This window comes from Nerophis ophidion, linkage group LG03 (genome assembly GCF_033978795.1).
Source record: "Nerophis ophidion isolate RoL-2023_Sa linkage group LG03, RoL_Noph_v1.0, whole genome shotgun sequence".
Lineage (NCBI taxonomy): Eukaryota > Metazoa > Chordata > Actinopteri > Syngnathiformes > Syngnathidae > Nerophis > Nerophis ophidion.
This window is the reverse complement of record NC_084613.1, coordinates 42,552,882-42,571,419: the sequence shown is the minus strand read 5'-3', so window position 1 is coordinate 42,571,419 and position 18,538 is coordinate 42,552,882. Positions and strand designations below refer to the sequence as shown.

The window sequence follows — 18,538 nt, the reverse complement described above, 5'->3', positions numbered from 1 at the left end:
TTTCAGATACACAAAACGATAAAATATACACAAAACAATTAAGCCACAGTAGTATAATAAATGAACGACTGTTGTGTGTCTGTTCAGGGAATCATTTTCTGAGAAGTAAACTAACGTCTCGTTTTCATTTTTGCAAAGTGGTCGATCACTCTGGACAGACATGGAAATATTACAGTAACTGTTATACAGTTGACCAGTGGTTCCCAACTGGTGGGCCGTGACATAAAAGTGGATTGTGTGTCATTTTCAGTGAGTCTCAGTCAGGTGTGTGCATGAAAAAAAAAAAAAGTTTAGGGAGAAAAAAATCAAATTGTGGCAACAAAACCAGATATTTTCAGCCATTTTTCTAGTGACAATTAGTGAGTATTTTAGCAAAAGGCAAACCGACTAACAAGTTGGAGGAGGACTCAGGACAGACATGGAAATATATTAAAAAAAAATCTAAATGGGGCAACAAAACCCGATATTTTCAGCCATCTTTCTGAAAAAAATACAGAATTGTTACTATTTTTTCTGGAAACAAAACCAGATGCTTTAGCTGTAGCCATTTTTCTGGTGACAAAACAAGATTATTTTAGTCAAAGTCGCACCGATTAACAAGACAAGTCTACTGTGCTATTTTTCTGTGAAATAAACTTCAATGATTTAAAAATTGGGCTCACGACTTGATGATATGGAAAAATGTTTTTCTTCCTGAAGATAAACCATTTGAGAAGCACTCAACTCACACATGCTTACTCCAAACCATCATTGATGCAGAACCAGCAGACAATAACCAACATGATGTTTCATGTTCATTGGAAATTCCCCCGACAGCTCGTACAGCAAATGAATATGTTTGTCTTGATACAAGGAAGAACGTTAGCTAACTTAGCATCAACTTAAGACAATGATGTTGCCTAGCTAGCTAGGACTTCACTTACATCTCTCATTCCTTGCTGCTTCTTACCTGCTGCGGGCGAATAACTTTCTGATATCCATCTAGGAGTTACAGTTTGAGTCAAATCAAAATCAAAATAATATAATTAACAAATTGTTGTTGGCTAACGTTACCTACCTCACGCAGTGATTCTCATCTTCCCTCTCTCTCTGTCTCCCTCTGTCTCTCTCTGGCTTTCTCTCTCTCTGTCTCTCTCTGTCTCTCTCTCTCTCTCTCTCTCTCTCTCTCTCTCTCTCTCTCTCTCTCTCTCTCTCTCTCTCTCTCAACTAAAGTCTCGATCCACACGAGAATAAATTACCATATTAATTAGCCATGTGCTCATTGTGTGGAGTGAATGCAGTAGCAATCAATTACCATACTAAGTAGTATGTGTGCTGTTGTCTATGTTATGAAGACTTAAAACTATTTTTACAGGGGCACTGCAGATCAACAGTGGGGCACGTGCCCCAGTGAAATATGTCTGGCAACGCCCCTGGTGTAACGATCTGGAATTGACACTTTGTGTGGTGTTGGAGTTATCCGACTTTTTGTGTGGCCTTAAATGCATCACTGGCGAAGTGCCTTGACTGCTTGCGTTGGAGCAAGTAAGAGAGAGAACGGCTGCTGTCGATAGGGCAGATGACAAAGAGTTGGTTTAAAGCTGGTTTGTAAGGCAGACAATGACCAGTTTTCCGAGATAGAAGTTTGTTTTTTTTACTATGTTTCTGTTGTGATTACGGCCGACAATCAGTTTTTTGTAATGGATGGAATTCCTGCCCTCTTTAAAGCTTCTCTAAGGACTTAATAATTTAACAGTGTTGACGAATATTGTTCTCCTCGCTTGCCGTCACATGTTACTCACAGTTGCATTGCAAAATCATACAGAACAAATTGTTATCCGTGTTTATTTTGTTTATAGTTCAGATGGGATTTGACTTTGTGCGCAGCATAGATTTTCCGTGCGCATAGGGCGTGTGAGCAATGCGCAATTGCTCAGGCGCGCACCTTAGAGGGAACGTTGCTCTGGAGTATACATCGCACCGGCCGAAAATCCATCCATCGAAAATGCATAATAAAAAAAGAAAAAACATATATATGTCGCACTGGAGTATAAGTCGCATTTATAGGGGAAATTTATTTGATAAAATCCAACACCAAGAATAGACATTTGAAAGGCAATTTAAAATAAATAAAGAATAGTGAACAACAGGCTGAATAAGTGTACCTTATATGACGCATAAATAACCAACTGAGAACGTGCCTGGTATGTTAACGTAACATATTATGGTAAGAGTCATTCAAATAACTATAACATATAGAACATGCTATACTTTTACCAAACAATCTGTTAATTCTTAACAGCTAAATCCGATGAAATCTTCTTCCTCGATGTCACTTCTAAACAACTCTGCTAACTCCAAAGGTATGCGCCGCTTCCTCTTGTCGTTTTCTGCTGCATATTTCACTACGTCCAGCTTGCTGCAGAACATGATTTCCTTTTCAGTGCCATTTTTGTTCAACCCTTCTCAGTTTTTACAAGTTACCGCCAACGTTGAAATGATCCATTTTAATGGCTACGGCAGTAGCATATAGCAGTTAGCTTTTCCTGACCACCAATGCATTTCTGCCATTAACCCTCCCCCGCCAAATTCTTATTGGTTGACGTGTGTGTGACGATTGCTGACATTTTCTTTGTCTCTGCCGCGAATGATATAAATAATACTATTTGATATTTTACGGTAATGTGTTAATAATTTAACACATAGGTCGCTGCGGAGTATATGTCGCACCAAAACTGCGACTTGTAGTCCGAAAAATACAGTATATGAGAAACAATGTGAGTGTGAATGTTGTCTGTCTATCTATGTTGACCCTGTGATGAGGTGGCGACTTGTCCAGGGTGTACGCCACCTTCCGCCCAAACGCAGCTGAGATAGGCTCCAGCTCCCCCTGCGACCCCAAAAGGGACAAGCAGTAGAAAGTGGATGGATGGAGAAAAAAATAGCAAATTATTTATTTTTTGCACAAAATAACAACATTTAAAAATTATATAAACACATTAACTCTAGTTTTTTAAGTTTGCATAATATTTAGTTTAATGTTTATTTTCGGGCTTCACGGTGGCAGAGGGGTTAGTGCGTCTGCCTCACAATACGAAGTTCCTGCAGTCCTGGGTTCAAATCCAGGCTCGGGATCTTTCTGTGTGGAGTTTGCATGTTCTCCCCGTGAATGCGTGGGTTCCCTCCGGGTACTCCGGCTTCCTCCCACTTCCAAAGACATGCACCTGGGGATAGGTTGATTGGCAACACTAAATTGGCCCTAGTGTGTGAATGTGAGTGTGAATGTTGTCTGTCTATCTGTGTTGGCCCTGCGATGAGGTGGCGACTTGTCCAGGGTGTACCCTGCCTTCCGCCCGATTGTAGCTGAGATAGGCGCCAGTGCCCCTCGCAACCCCGAAAGGGAATAAGCGGTAGAAAATGGATGGATGGATGGATGGATGTTTATTTTCTGGCTGAGGGTCAAAACGACTGCAACAAAAAACTGATACTTAAAGGGGTCTTAGTATGATTTTTTTCTATATTTAAAATACTTGCCTGTGTTCTACAGTACATAACATTTAATGGTGGTTCTTTGGTCAAAATTGTGCGTGGATTATGTTTTAAAGACCATCTTCAAACCACTATCCGACCGTCTCCTCAGAATGTACCATTTTGTGGGCGGTCTTACTTACCTGCCTCCACTTCGACCGTGTCTTGTCCCCTCAGCAATGTTTAAGTTTTCCACACTTCCATATAGTGTCTACTGACGCATATACAGTCAAACTATATGCTACTTTTTTATTAAAAACGGTAGAGGATGCATGCGCATTCACAAGCCAGTCCGCCCCACAACAAGAAAGTAGAGAAAATGAAGGAACTTATTGACTGTAACTCTTTGGGTAAATTGCTACCATATATGGAGAGATCCAATGATATCGCACTTAGGAACAATTTCACAAATTGGGCTTGTTTGGAGAAAATATGAAGGAAATATCTCCGCCATGCATCCCTGGTTTGTTTTCAAATAATTTCCAGGACTTATGCAGAACCCAAATAAACAAAAACAGGCACCAGTAGGTTAGAAAAGTTGATTTTGTAAAAGGAGTCAACTTTAAGTCATTGTGCTACCAGGAATAACAAACACTTCAGCAGCAATTTGTGTTGGTATTTTTGTAGCGCAGGTCTAGGCACCAACAAAACTACCTTTAAGTAAAGACCTGGACTCCTCTTGTTTGGATATTTTATTTGTCTCATTTTGTGATTCATGTTGCTTTTTGGAGGCCAACTCGATCTTATGTTGCATCTAATACTGAACAGTTAGATGCTGCGTGCTGTCAATCATTGTCACCTTAGCAAGATGGCAGCACCAGAAAGCCAATCAATGAGCTTATGGAATGGATCAAGCTTCAGCCTGAACGACCATTTTCCGGCTGGTGCTTGTGTTTGACTTGTCTCTATTCAATCCAATTCAATAGTAAAACAATATTTATTAAAGGCGCACACACACACACACACACACACACACACACACACACACACACACACACACACACGCACACACACTCACGCACACACATGCACGCACGCGCACACACACACATACACACACACACACAAACACACACACACACACACACACAAATTACATCCATTGCTACCACTGCTTAAATATTCTTTAGGTTGAATCAGTGTTGAATCAATTCAATAGTAAAACAATATTTATCAAAGGCGCGCGCACACACACACACACACACACACACACACATACACACAAATTACATCCATTGCTACCACTGCTTAAATATTCTTTAGGTTGAATCAGTGTTACTGTGTAAATTGTGTCATGCATTAGGGATTAGAAGAGGAATAAGGTATGAGTAGTAAACATACCCATCGATCTGGGCCGCGAGGCTAACATGTGGAGAATAGAGATTAAACAGAAAACAAAAAGATGAGATAAAAATACATCAACAAGAGTGGATACACACAGAAATATTAAGATCAATTACAGACAAATGATGACAAATTCACCTTGTATTGATTACTTGTGAACCGTAACCTTCACCCTGTCACTCATTAGTCTAAAAGCAGCAAGTAATGAACCTTTTGTAAGAAGAGTTTGTTTCTCCAAAAGAAAACTATAGCGCTAAATTAGACCACAGCATCTACTTCGTCCTCATTAATATTCATGCAGGCAAGGACCTTTTGGCAACTGGGGTCCTCTAGTCACTGCAGTATGGTTATTTCGCCCTTTAATCTCTACACCTGAGACAGGCTAGCAGCACACAATATTTTCCAAATGTCTTCATATGTCCATATATATATATATATATATATATATATATATATATATATATATATATATATATATATATATACATATATACATTGAATACTTTTCGCAGAAATGTGTGTATTGTCACTCACCCCTTCACTGTTCTGTCCGCTTTTGGCCAGCATCTCCTGAAGGGCTCGTACCGACAGGGACTGTTCCAGCACAAAGGTGCAGATGCACAGGTCTGGTGGGACATACTGGAACAATAGAACAGAGTAGCTCGAGTTAGAAATAAGCACAAATCAGTGAATTTGATCATCGCTTTTGGAAGTTCAAAAGCACATGCGATGCAGTTAATGGTTGGTAGGGCACTGACCCCCTCAGGATAAAACAAAACATGTGGTATTACATTTATATATTTAATAAATCCATGCACTAATTATTTTCCTGTGTTATTTTCTTGTAAAATCCCCTATGGTACTGTGCACCTCACCTTATGGCATTTCTTTGCAGTTTATTGTTTGCTTAGCAAGAATAATGATGTCACACTTACAGTAAAGACATTTCTGGCTGTAGAAGGGCGTGGTGAGTAATAAATATTTCTGCTAACACAACATTGTCGAATACAGAAACGGGCACGGGCCAACCAACCCAGTGAAGCAAGAGATTCAACTCGGCCCAAAAGGACTTAAACTATGTTTAGTCGTAGAACCTGTTCCCACAATTTTGGTAACAATGGATACATTGAAGCGGTAAATCTAATAACAGTAGCTTGACAATTTGAAGTGATACATGAGCATATACTATTGATATCATTGGCAAGTAGCAAGCAGGACACTGGCACATGTAGTTACAGAGTTAGGATTTAAAATGCATTCTTTGTTCACGTTTTGTATTAAATCTAAGCTTTTTTGTCCGCAATGCATTATATAAATATTAATAAATAATATCTGGCCGGACACAATTCTTTAAAACTACAAAATGGCTGTCCACAGACCTGGGCAAATTAAGGCCCGTTGCGCTTTTCAATCTGGCCCGCCGGACATTCCAAAATATTTTTTTTAGATCTTTAAGATGGAAAGTGTAGCTACCATAATGATGTGCATTGATGTTTTCAAATGACCGTAAGTCTTGAACTATACAATGTATTGCAATGGTTGGAATATGTGCCTATGGATGATATACCAGTTACTATGGTGATCTAATTAGTTACTATGGTAATCTAATTAGTTACTATGGTAATCTACGTCACAGCAGCTCAGACATGGCACCAAAGTAGTGTGGGCGGGAAGAGTTTCAACAGACGCGGAAGGAGATTTTCACAATAAAGTTTTAACGCTTAGTGATATATAGAATAGAATAGAAAGTACTTTATTGATCCTTGGGGGAAATTCAGCAAATATCAGATGTATCAGATTTTAGGTGGGTTTATTGTGTACCCTTCGCGTTCATATTTCACTGTTGCATGTTTGTTGCGTTTCACTTGATTGTAAAATATGTTGATCGAAAGGGGGTGTGACATTCACATTTTGTCAATATTCAGTGTTTTATTGTTCATAGAAAAATGTAAAAATGTCATTCCGTTTTTTAAGTTGGTCTGTCCTAACGTTTTTAGCACTCAATCAGACATTATTGTGCGGTGTTGTATAAGTGTTCCTAAAAATAGATATACCGGCCCCCAGACACATTTTTTTCTCTAAATGTGGCCCCCAAGTCAAAATAATTGCCCAGGCTTGGGGCAGAGAAACAGTTTCACTCAGCTCATGAATGGAGGGGTTCATTGGCACCAAATAATACAGCCTCCCAATAAGGCTCATTTTAAGAGACCGTCAGAAATAAGCTTGAAGAGTTGGTCACATTTTCAGCAAACCCATAATAAATTCACAAAAGAACCAAACTTCATGAATGTTTTTGTGACCAACTAGTATGTGCTCCAATCACTCCATCACAAAAAAAATTTAAGTTGTAGAAAGAATTGAAAACTTAAGACAGCCATGACATTATTTGTCTTCAAAAGTGTATGTAAACTTTTGATCGCAACTGTATATATATATATATATATATATATATATATATAATTAAATGCACATACACATATATATACAGTATGTACAAACCCCGTTTCCATATGAGTTGGGAAATTGTGTTAGATGTAAATATAAACGGAATACAATGATTTGCAAATCTTTTTCAACCCATATTTATTTAAATGCACTACAAATACAAGATATTTGTTGTTCAAACTTATAATCTTTTTTTTTTTTTGCAAATAATAATTAACTTAGAATTTCATGGCTGCCAAAGTAGTTGGTAAAGGGCATATTCATCACTGTGATACATCACCTTTTCTTTTAACAACACTCAATAAACGTTTGGGAACTGAGGAAACTAATTGTTAAAGCTTTGAAAGTGGAATTCTTTCTCATTCTTGTTTTATGTAGAGGTTTAGTCGTTCAACAGTCCGGGTTCTCTGCTGTCGTATTTCATAATACACCACACATTTTCAATGGGAGACAGGTCTGGACTGCAGGCGGGCCAGGAAAGTACCCGCACTTTTTACTACAAAACTACGCTGTTGTTACACGTGGCATGGCATTGTCTTGCTGAAATAAGCAGGGGCGTCCAGGATAACGTTGCTTGGATGACAACATATGTTGCTCCAAAACCTGTATGGACCATTCAGCATTAATGGTGCCTTCACAGATGTGTAAGTTACCCATGCCTTCGGTACTAATGCACCCCCATACCATCACAGATGCTGGCTTTTGAACTTTGCGCCTATAACAATCCGGATGGTTATTTTTCTCTTTGTTCCGGAGGACACCACATCCACAGTTTCCAAGTATAATTTGAAATGTGGACTCATCAGACAACAGAACACGTTTCCACTTTGCATCAGTCCATCTTAGATGATCTCGGGCACAGCGAAGCCAGCGGCGTTCCTTGGTGTTGTTGATAAATGGCTTTCGCTTTGCATAGTAGAGTTTCAACTTGCACTTACAGATGTAGCAACCAACTTTAGTTACTGACAGTGGTTTTATGAAGTGTTCTCGAGCCCATGTGGTGATATCCTTTAGAGATTGATGTCGGTTTTTGATGCAGTACCGCCTGAGGGCTCAAAGGTTTGTAATATCATCGCTTACGTGCAGTGATTTCTCCAGATTCTCTAAAGCTTTTGATGATTTTACGGACCGTAGATGGTAAATTCCCTAAATTCCTTGCAATAGCTCGTTGAGAAATGTTCTAAAACTGTTCGACAATTTGCTTACAAATTGGTGAACCTCGCCCCATCCTTGTTTGGCAATTACTTAGCATTTCATGGAAGCTGCTTTTATAACCCAATCATGGCACCCACCTGTTCCCAATTAGCCTGCACACCAGTGGGATATTCCAAATAAGTGTTTGATGAGTATTTCTCAACTTTATCAGTATTTATTGCCACTTTTCTTAACTTCTTTGTCACGTGTTGTTTGACATCATATATGTTGTCCTTGTAGCATATTCAACTGAATATGGGTTGAAAAGGATTTGCAAAGCATTGTATTCCGTTTATATTTAAATAAATAGATAAATGGGTTGTACTTGTATAGCGCTTTTCTACCTTCAAGGTACTCAAAGCGCTTTGACACTACTTCCACATTTACCCATTCACACACACATTCACACACTGATGGAGGGAGCTGCCATGCAAGGCGCTAACCAGCACCCATCAGGAGCAAGGGTGAAGTGTCTTGCTCAGGACACAACGGACGTGACGAGGTTGGTACTAGGTGGGATTTGAACCAGGGACGCTCGGGTTGCGCACGGCCACTCTTCCACTGCGCCACGCCGTCCCTATTTACATTCAACACAATTTCCCAACTCATACGGAAATGGGGTTTGGATTAGATAGTACTTTATTTATTCCGTCAGGAGAGTTTGTATATATATATATATATATATATATATATATATATATATATATATATATATATATATATATATATATATATATATATATATACATATACATATACACACATAAACACACATACACAGACACATGTACTGTATGTACACACATATTTATATAATAGTAAAAAAAATATATATATTTTTTTAAAAAGGGACTATCGCAGGGAACCTCGCCCCCACTGCGCTTTTTGCTAGTGACTCAAAGCGCTTTACATAGTGAAATCCTTTATCTAAGTTACATTTAAACCAGTGTGGGTGGCCCTGGGAGCGGGTGGGTAAAGTGTTTTGCACAAAGACACAATGGCTGTGTCTAAGATGGCGTAAGCAGGGATCCAAGCTGGAACCCTCAAGTTGTTGGCACGGCCGCTCTACTAACTAGACCCCTCCGCTCCCCCAAGGAGAAGGAGGAAGCCCAAAGAGCCTCGAAGCCAGAGGGTCATATACCCTGGTTTCCGCCCAACAGCGGGAAGCCAGGCTGTAACCAGGGAACACACCGCACGCCCATCCGACCTTGTTGTACACGGCACCCAGGATCCTTCACTTATGGAGCGAGACCCCAGAGGCAGAGCTGCACTCCGACGGGAGTCAGTTCAGAAAAATAATTAGAGGTGCCCAAAGAGATTGGAATTCTGTCAGTTGTTTTGATTGGAAGTTCAATGGTTTCTTGTTTAGCAGAAAATCAGGATTATTCCAAATAGGTGTAAATTGGCAGCTAGTGAGCGGGGACCCAGTTATTTTCAAAAATCCCCACCAAGCTGTTAAAGTAGTGTGTATGTAAATACTTTTAAAGCAGTTGTGTTGTTGAAGAATTTGGCTAAAGTAATAAAGGGGGAAAAAATTGGAATCTCCTGGCTAAATGATTGTTCAATATCTAACCATAAATTACCTAATACATCCACCTGGGCAGGGCCGGCCCGTGGCATAGGCCGTATAGGCAAATGCTAAGGGCGCCGTCCATTAGGGGGCGCCACGCCAGTGCCACAAATGTTGGAGAAAAAAAATATAAAATAAAATATAAAAAAAATAGTACCAACTATTATTTCTAAATACAACAAATAATCCCACGTTACCTAAAATGCAAAGTAAAGCCTATTTAATAGAAATATTGTTTGTTACAACATTTCCACCCCTTTATATATTAGGTATAGTTGTAAGCCTAGTTGTTAATGTTAATTAAGCGATATCACATGAGAGGGCATGCTGTTTTTTTAATTTGAGCACAGCTGTGATTCGGTTAAAGATAATCATAACATAGAATTCTCATATAATATATTATACTGTTACTTTGCATTTTGCTATCTAGCATTTCACTGTAATGATGACAATAAATTGAATCTAATCTAATTTGCATATCAGTTAACATCATACATATATTTCTTTGGTTTTTCATCTATATAATATCATTTCATTTTATTCCTGGAATCATATGTTTTTATTATTATTAGTGGACTTTCCATCATAAGCATAAATCATGTGGTCTCAAATCAGTTGTCATATGATGATGTTGTAGATGACTTTGCTGCAAGAAAGACTAGGAGAGTAAGGCTGTAGCAGGTGATGTGAGGTTGATGAGGGCGTGGTGTACAGTCATTTGTAAGTCATTCTAGTTAATGCAATATTAAGAAGCACAAATAGAGAACTCTGTAAGATCCCCTTTTTTTGTTATAGGGGCGGTATAGCTCGGTTGGTAGAGCGGCCGTGCCAGCAATTTGAGGGTTGCAGGTTCGATCCCCGCTTCCGCCATCCTAGTCACTGCCGTTGTGTCCTTGGGCAAGACACTTTACCCACCTGCTCCCAGTGCCACCCACACTGGTTTAATTGTAACTTAGATATTGGGTTTCACTATGTAAAGCGCTTTGAGTCACTTGAGGAAAAAGCGCTATATAAATAAATATAATTCACTAATATAGTTGTTAAAGGGTAACATTATCACAATTTCAAAAGGGTTAAAAACAATAAAAATCAGTTCCCAGTGGCTTGTTGTATTTTTTGAATTTTTTTTCAAAATTTTACCGGTCCCGGAATATCCCTAAATAAAGCTTTAAAGTGCCTTATTTTCGCTATCTTTGAAACCACTATCCATTTCCCCTGTGACGTCATACAGGGCTGCCAATACAAACAACATGGCGGTTACCACAGCAAGATATAGCGACATTAACTCGGATTCAGACTCAGATTTCAGCGGCTCAAGCGATTCAACAGATTACGCATGTATTGAAACAGATGGTCGGAGTATGGAGGCAGATAGCGAAAACGAAATTGAAGAAGAAATTGAAGCTATTGTGCGAATAGCTATTGACGCTATTCGGCCATAGTGTGGGTGTACCTAATGAAGTGGCCCATAGGATGGCTGCCTTATTAGCATCGCCGGTAAAATGTGCGGACCAAACGATCAGGACTTTCGCATCTTGTGACACTGGAGCAACTTAAATCTTAAATCCGTCAATTGGTAAGTGTTTGTTTAGCATTAAATGTGGGTATCTAGTTTCAAATGTACATACAGCTAGCGTAAATAGTATGTTAGCATCGATTAGCATAGCATGTTAGCATCGATTAGCTGGCAGTCATGCCGTGACCAAATATGTCTGATTAGCACCTAAGTCAACAACATCAACAAAACTCACCTTTGTGATTTTGTTGACTTAATCGTTGCAAATGCATCTGCAGGTTATCCGTACATCTCTGTGCCATGCCTGCCTTAGCATCGTCGGTCAAATGTGAAGACACTCCGGTACATTCAATGGGGGTCTGGCGGCAGATTTCTTGCCAGTGGTGCAACTTGAATCCCTCCCTGTTAGTGTTGTTACACCCTCCGACAACACATCGACGAGGCATGATGACACCAAGGTTCCAAAAAATAGTCGGAGACCCGGTGTTTGTAATGTGAAAATGAATATGGCGGGTGTGTTACCTCGGTGACGTCACGTTCTGACGTCATCGCTAAAAGACCGATAAACAGAAAGGTGTTTAATTTGCCAAAATTCACCCATTTAGAGTTCGGAAATCGGTTAAAAAAATACATTGTCTTTTTTCTGCAACATCAAAGTATATATTGACGCTTTCATAGGTTTGGTGATAATGTTCCCCTTTAAAGTCATACTGGTTTGATATCTTGTTTTGTGCAGTGCCTTATTCATATTATAATTTTAATTCATTTTATGCAACTTGTTGACACGTTTTATTTTGTGTTTATGCATGTAAAAAATATTGTATCTCATATATAAATTTTTTATTTTTTGTATTCCTTTATTTATTCTTTTTTTTTATCTTGTTAACTTTTATGATTGTTAATTTGCTTTTTTTAAGTAAAAAAAAAAAGGCCAAAGAGAAAGCTATTCGGTTTCTTGTGAGTATATACACTTCACTGCCGATGTGAGGCTGCGCCACCTAAAATCTTGCCTAGGGCGCCTGATTGTTTAGGGCCGGGCCTGCACCTGGGGATAGGTTGATTGGCAACACTAAATGGTCCCTAGCTTGTGAATGTGAGTGTGAATGTTGTCTGTCCATCTGTGTTGATGGAAGTTGGGATTGATCCTTTTTCATATGTATTGTAGTTTATTTGTAAGGAAGTAGTGGGAACAATTCCTTGGGTTTTTGTAATGTTTTAAGGCTGATTCGTACTGCTTTACTTTTCCAAAGAAACTGATTGATGTGTAAGTCTAGTGATTTAAACCAAAAATGTATACATACTCACACAATAGTAAACATTGACATGTGCTAAGGCAATAATACATGATTAAACAAGGTGGCAGCTGAAGAACGACTTCTACGTTTATCACACAGCAAAAGCCCGCCAGGTGAACAGCTGATTTTATGACTTCACCAATGTGAGAAAACCATGTGACTTGTGTCCCATACGTGACATAGGATGGACAAATGTCGTACAGTACTAAAGCCTGGTGTATACTCTCACGTCACATAGCTTGATTTATAGTCCTTCCATGGGGGGTGGCGCCAGATGTGATTCTCTTCCAAAACACTAATGGGCAGTGTGTTATTGACGTAGATTGAGAAGTGTTGCGTGAAAGAAAAAGACATGTATGCATGTTAAAGAAAATGTGTCGGAATTGAACCTGCTGTTAGCACAAGGTTGACCATTAAAGCTGAAAAGAGCGTTGTATAATACTTTGTGACTTCTTCTGGACGCAACAACAACACAATAAGCTGAAAAACACATGCAGTAATTATTTTTAGAGCGCACTGAGATATCAGGTACACAATATCAGTTTTCATGAAAATGTTTACTCACTTCTGTTTTATTTCATACAATAATTTGTGCATTATTGCACAAAGTCTGCTCGCCTGTCTTCAGGGAATCTCCTTGGCAAAAACTGACCAATCACAGCTCTGTATTCTGTGTCACCGGCGATGCAAACCTAGGATTTTTTAGGGGGTGCGCGCAAGCCTTGCGGGAAACTACGCAGGGACAGGGGGACAGAGTATTTTCCAGGATTTAGACTACAGTGGCCATAAACAGTTATCTTCTACAGCAGGAGTGCCCAAAGTGTGGCACAGGGAGCATCTGTGTCCCGTGACTCCTTTATCATTGGTCTTAGGCAAAGTACACAAAACAAAACAAACAAAAAAACACCAGCAGAAATTGGGAAAACAGAAACAAGCACCATGAGAAAAAGCCAAAATGTTGACATCAGCCAAGAATAACAACAACAACAAAATGATGCATACATATACAGTATACATATATGTATGTATATAAAACATAGATTAGGCAGCGGTAGATCTTGCTTTAGTTTTTGTCTGACACAAGGGATCTTGGGGTCGAAAAGGTTGGTGACCATTAGTGTAGCACAGGGGTCACCAACCTTTTTGAAACCAAGAGCTATTTCTTGGGTACTGATTAATGCGAAGGGCTACCAGTTTGATACACACTTAAATAAATTGCCAGAAATAGCCAATTTGCTCAATTTACCTTTATAAATAATTATCTCTCTCTATATATAAAATGGGTATTTTTGTCTGTCATTCCGTCGTACATTTTTTTTCCTTTTACGGAAGGTTTTTCGTAGAGAACAATTGATGAAAAAACACTTAATTGAATGGTTTAAAAGAGGGGAAAACAGGAAAAAAAATGAAATTTAAATTTTGAATCTTCAATTTCGACTCTTTAAAATTCAAAATTCAACCGAAAAAAAGAAGAGAAAAACTAGCTAATTTGAATCTTTTTGAAAAAATTAAAAAAATAATTTATAGAACATAATTAGTAATTTTTCCTGCTTAAGATTAATTTTAAAATGTTTATGACATGTTTTAAATAGGTTAAAATCCAATCTGCACTTTGATAGTATAAAAAACAAATTGGACCAAGCTATATTTCTAACAAAGACAAATGATAATTTCTTCTAGATTTTCCAGAACAAAAAATTTAAAAGAAATTTAAAAGAGTTTGTGATAAGATTTAAATTTGATTCTAAAGATTTTCTAGATTTGCCAGAATATTTTGTAGCTGAGATAGGCGCCAGCACCCCCGCGACCCCGAAAGGGAATAAGCGGTAGAAATGGATGGATGGATTTTTTCTGAATTAAAAAAAAATCAAATTTACTTGAACATTGATTTAAATTGTCCGGAAAAAAGAGGAAGGAATTTAAAAGGTAAAAAGGTATACAAATCCTAAAATCATTTTGAAGGTTGTATTTTTTTCTCTAAAATTGTCTTTCTGAAAGTTATTAGAAGCAAAGTAAAAAAAATTATGAATTTATTTAAACAAGTGAAGACCAAGTCTTTCAAATATTTTCTTGGATTTTCAAATTCTATTTGAGTTTTGTCTCTCTTAGAATTAAAAATGTCGAGCAAAGCGAGACCAGCTTGCTAGTAAATAAATACAATTTTAAAAATAGAGGCCGCTCACTGGTAAGTGCTGCTATTTGAGCTTTTTATAGAACAGGCCAGCGGGCTGCTCATCTGGTCCTTACGGGCTACCTGGTGCCCGCGGGCACCGCGTTGGTGACCCCTGGTGTAGACCATAAGGAAGTGTATTAATTGTAGATCAAAAGTCATAGCGAGAAGACCTGACCAGCACGTGTCTGTAACATATGAGCAAGATTGGTTGGAAAACATGGGCGCCATCAAACAAAACGTCTTTGCAGTGGCGCAAGCAGGACTTGAAACTAAACAGCCCTTAATTCATTAAACAATTTAAGGTGCCACAAATGTTATTTACAGACATGATGCATGTTGTCAAATAATGTATGTTAACAAAAAGAAACAATGCTTTATGCATTAAAAATAAAAATGAAAACCTTGGATGAAACACCAAAGAGTACTGCAAAACATCTCCATAACATAATATGGGACTTAGAAGAATTTCTTAAGAATCACCACATCTATTTCATCTGAATGTATTTCGACTCATTGAATACAGGTAATTCTGCTATCCAGGCAGAAAATCCACATGGGGATACAGCAATGTGATGAGCATACTATAAATTCTACCTGACTGCAGCATTTTTACTTCACCTGTACTGCATTATACATGTAAATGATACGGTATTTATCATGAGCTCATTTATAAACCTTAAACTGTTTTAGAAGATAGATAAAGACTTTATGTGGTAAGATATTGCTATTAGAGAATTGCATTAAAAGATGTGTACATGATAGAACGTGTGTATCACATGAGAGAAATAATGTCACATAATGTCTCTGTGGAGAAATCAAAGTAAATGGCTGGACGGGAAGCAATTCAGCCCCGTCTTTCTCGAACCCTATGGGTGATTAACCGACAACCTTTGTGCCCTCCATGCACTGCTGAACTGCTCTGGGAGAGCGAGGCGGTAAAGTGAAGGTCCACAGGAGCTGGAGTGGATGACGAGTGTCCATCCTTGTCAGGATATGCTATCTCTGGGCAAAGGACGGAGACAGCTTTATGGCGGCGTGCTTTGACTTTTGTTTCATCACCAATCGTTAGATGTGGCAAAAAGCATTTATGAGTCGCTGCTTGGTTGTATTACATAATTTACCGATGGCGCCAGAAAGGGTTGGATTTTTTTTTCATCTCGTCTCAGTTTAAAAGAAAATGAAACTTCCCTCACTAGATAAAAAAAAAAAAAGTATAGCAAAAAAAAATAAAAAAAATGCTTGATTCAATTGTGGCACCCAAGACACTGACAGAATTGACCTGCTTGTAGTTCATCACAATCAACCAGCTTCTCAGAGGCTGAGTGATGTTAACATTTGAAGCACTTATAAACTTTAAATCAGGGGTGTCAAACTCATTTTAGATCAGGGTCCACATGGAGAGAAATCTACTTCCAAGTGAGCCTGACCGGTAAAATCACGGCACGATAACTTAAAAATACAGACAAGTTCAGATTGTTTTCTTTGTTTAAAAATAGAACAAGCACATTCTGAAATTGTACAAATCCTAATGTTGTTCTTTTTACACTTACATGTTATAAGTAGTATTCTATCTTAATTTGTCCATCCATCCATTTTCTACCGCTTATTCCCTTTTGGGGTCGCGGGGGGCGCTGGCGCCTATCTCAGCTACAATCGGGCGGAAGGCAGGGTACACCCTGTACAAGTCGCCACCTCATCGCAGGGCCAACACAGATAGTCAGACAACATTCACACTCACATTCACACACTAGGGACCATTTAGTGTTGCCAATCAACCTATCCCCAGGTGCATGTCTTTGGAAGTGGGAGGAAGCCGGAGTGCCCGGAGGGAACCCACGCTTTCACGGGGAGAACATGCAAACTCCACACAGAAAGATCCCGAGCCTGGATTTGAACCCAGGACTGCAGGACCTTCGTATTGTGAGGCAGACGCACTAACCCCTCTGCCACCGTGAAGCCCTCTTAATTTGTCGTTATTTATATTTTCTAGATAAATTATGTGATAATCAGTCAACTCATTGGTGATTATTTTCAATCTACCAAGATGAAAAAAGTATTTCTAAATCAAATTACAGTATGTTATTTATTGTAGTTTGATCATTTTCCTCCACTGCTGTACTAACATCATGTGGTTTATTTTGTACATATGTTGTTACGCCTTTGCGGCATTGTGATGCCGGGTTCGTTTCCCTCGTGGATACGTCAACAAGTGAACACAGCAAAGGTAAGATATAAACCATTTATTTAACGAAAAGGATCTATGAAACAAAACACTGGTGCTAATGAAAGGCAAACCAAAGACGCTAGCATAAAAGCTAGGATATACAAAAATGAGAACTAAACTGGCACATAGACACATTAAAGAGTAAAACAAAACATATAGCATGAGAGCTGGAATAAACAAATGGCTGAGCGTGAAAAGCTAGCGAGAATATACATACGATGACAGAGTGCAGGCGTAACTTGTTGCGTGAAAGCAAATTTGGATCCCAGACTGAACAACAAAAGATGCAGGCTTATATAAGGTAGGTGATTAGTGAGGACAGGTGTGCAGGAATGTGAGAAACAGGTGAAAACTGATAAGCTACCACGGTGAACGACTTAAACAGGAAATAATAGGATCAGATGGAGAGTGAAAATAAAAATGGAACAATAAACAATAATATGTGGAGGATCCAAAAAGCGGATCTCAACAGTATCCCCCCCCCAAAAAAGACAGATACCAGATGTCTCAAAACAATAATAAAGAAAAAACTTGAACCCCCTCCCCAAAACCAGAAAGTCCACACACTAAGGGAGGGTGGAGGGAGGCCAGGATGGAGCGTCGCCAGGTCGCGTGCCCCCAAATCCACCGTGGACAAGTCATGTGGCGGTGGCGGATGGAACGCCGTTGCCAAAAAAGTTTTGGCGGTCAACCTCGAAAAGGCCACATCAGTGGCCGACTTCCAGTATGAGGTGCCCGGCGAGGCGGACGACCTCGCAGAGGCCACACCCGTGGTAGATGTGGAGGATGACGCTTCAGCACCGAAGACATGGCAGGCTTGGAAGCAGTAGACGAGGGTGCGTGGACTGCAGCCAAAGCAGGCCCGAGTGCAGCTGGCGAGGATGATGCGGGTGCTGCAGCCGAAGAAGGCGTCATTGGCGGCGTGGAAGCCGCAGGAGTCGTCATTGGTGGCGTGGAAGCCGCAGGAGTCGTCATTGGCGTGAATGCAGGCGTAGTCGTCGGTGGTGCTTGGCAGCGTGGAGCTGGTACCGGCGCTTGGCTGCGTGGAGCTGGTACCGGCGCTTGGCGGCGTGGTGCTGGTACCGGCACTTGTCGAGGACTGGTACTGGAGTGGGCTCCAGCCCTTTCGTAGATGCAGGTGTATGCTCCAGCCCTGAAGCTGGAGCTGGAGTGGGCTCCAGCTTAGGAACTGGTGCTGGAGTGGGCTCTAGCATTGAGGCTGGTGCGAAAACCAGGCGAGGACTTGGTGCTGGCGTGAGAACCAGGCTAG

At 39.6% G+C, this 18,538-nt stretch overlaps 1 protein-coding gene across 4 annotated transcripts in view; it reads right to left on the bottom strand.

Annotated features, from left to right (window-relative positions):
• LOC133549610 (ryanodine receptor 3-like) overlaps positions 1-18,538 on the bottom strand; it is a 373,912-nt gene that overhangs the window by 262,377 nt on the left and 92,997 nt on the right. For all 4 annotated transcript variants that reach the window (XM_061895194.1, XM_061895196.1, XM_061895195.1 and 1 more), the window contains exon 3: positions 5,386-5,490. In XM_061895194.1, coding sequence (XP_061751178.1) covers positions 5,386-5,490 — 105 coding nt within the window. The remainder of the gene's footprint in view (positions 1-5,385; positions 5,491-18,538) is intronic.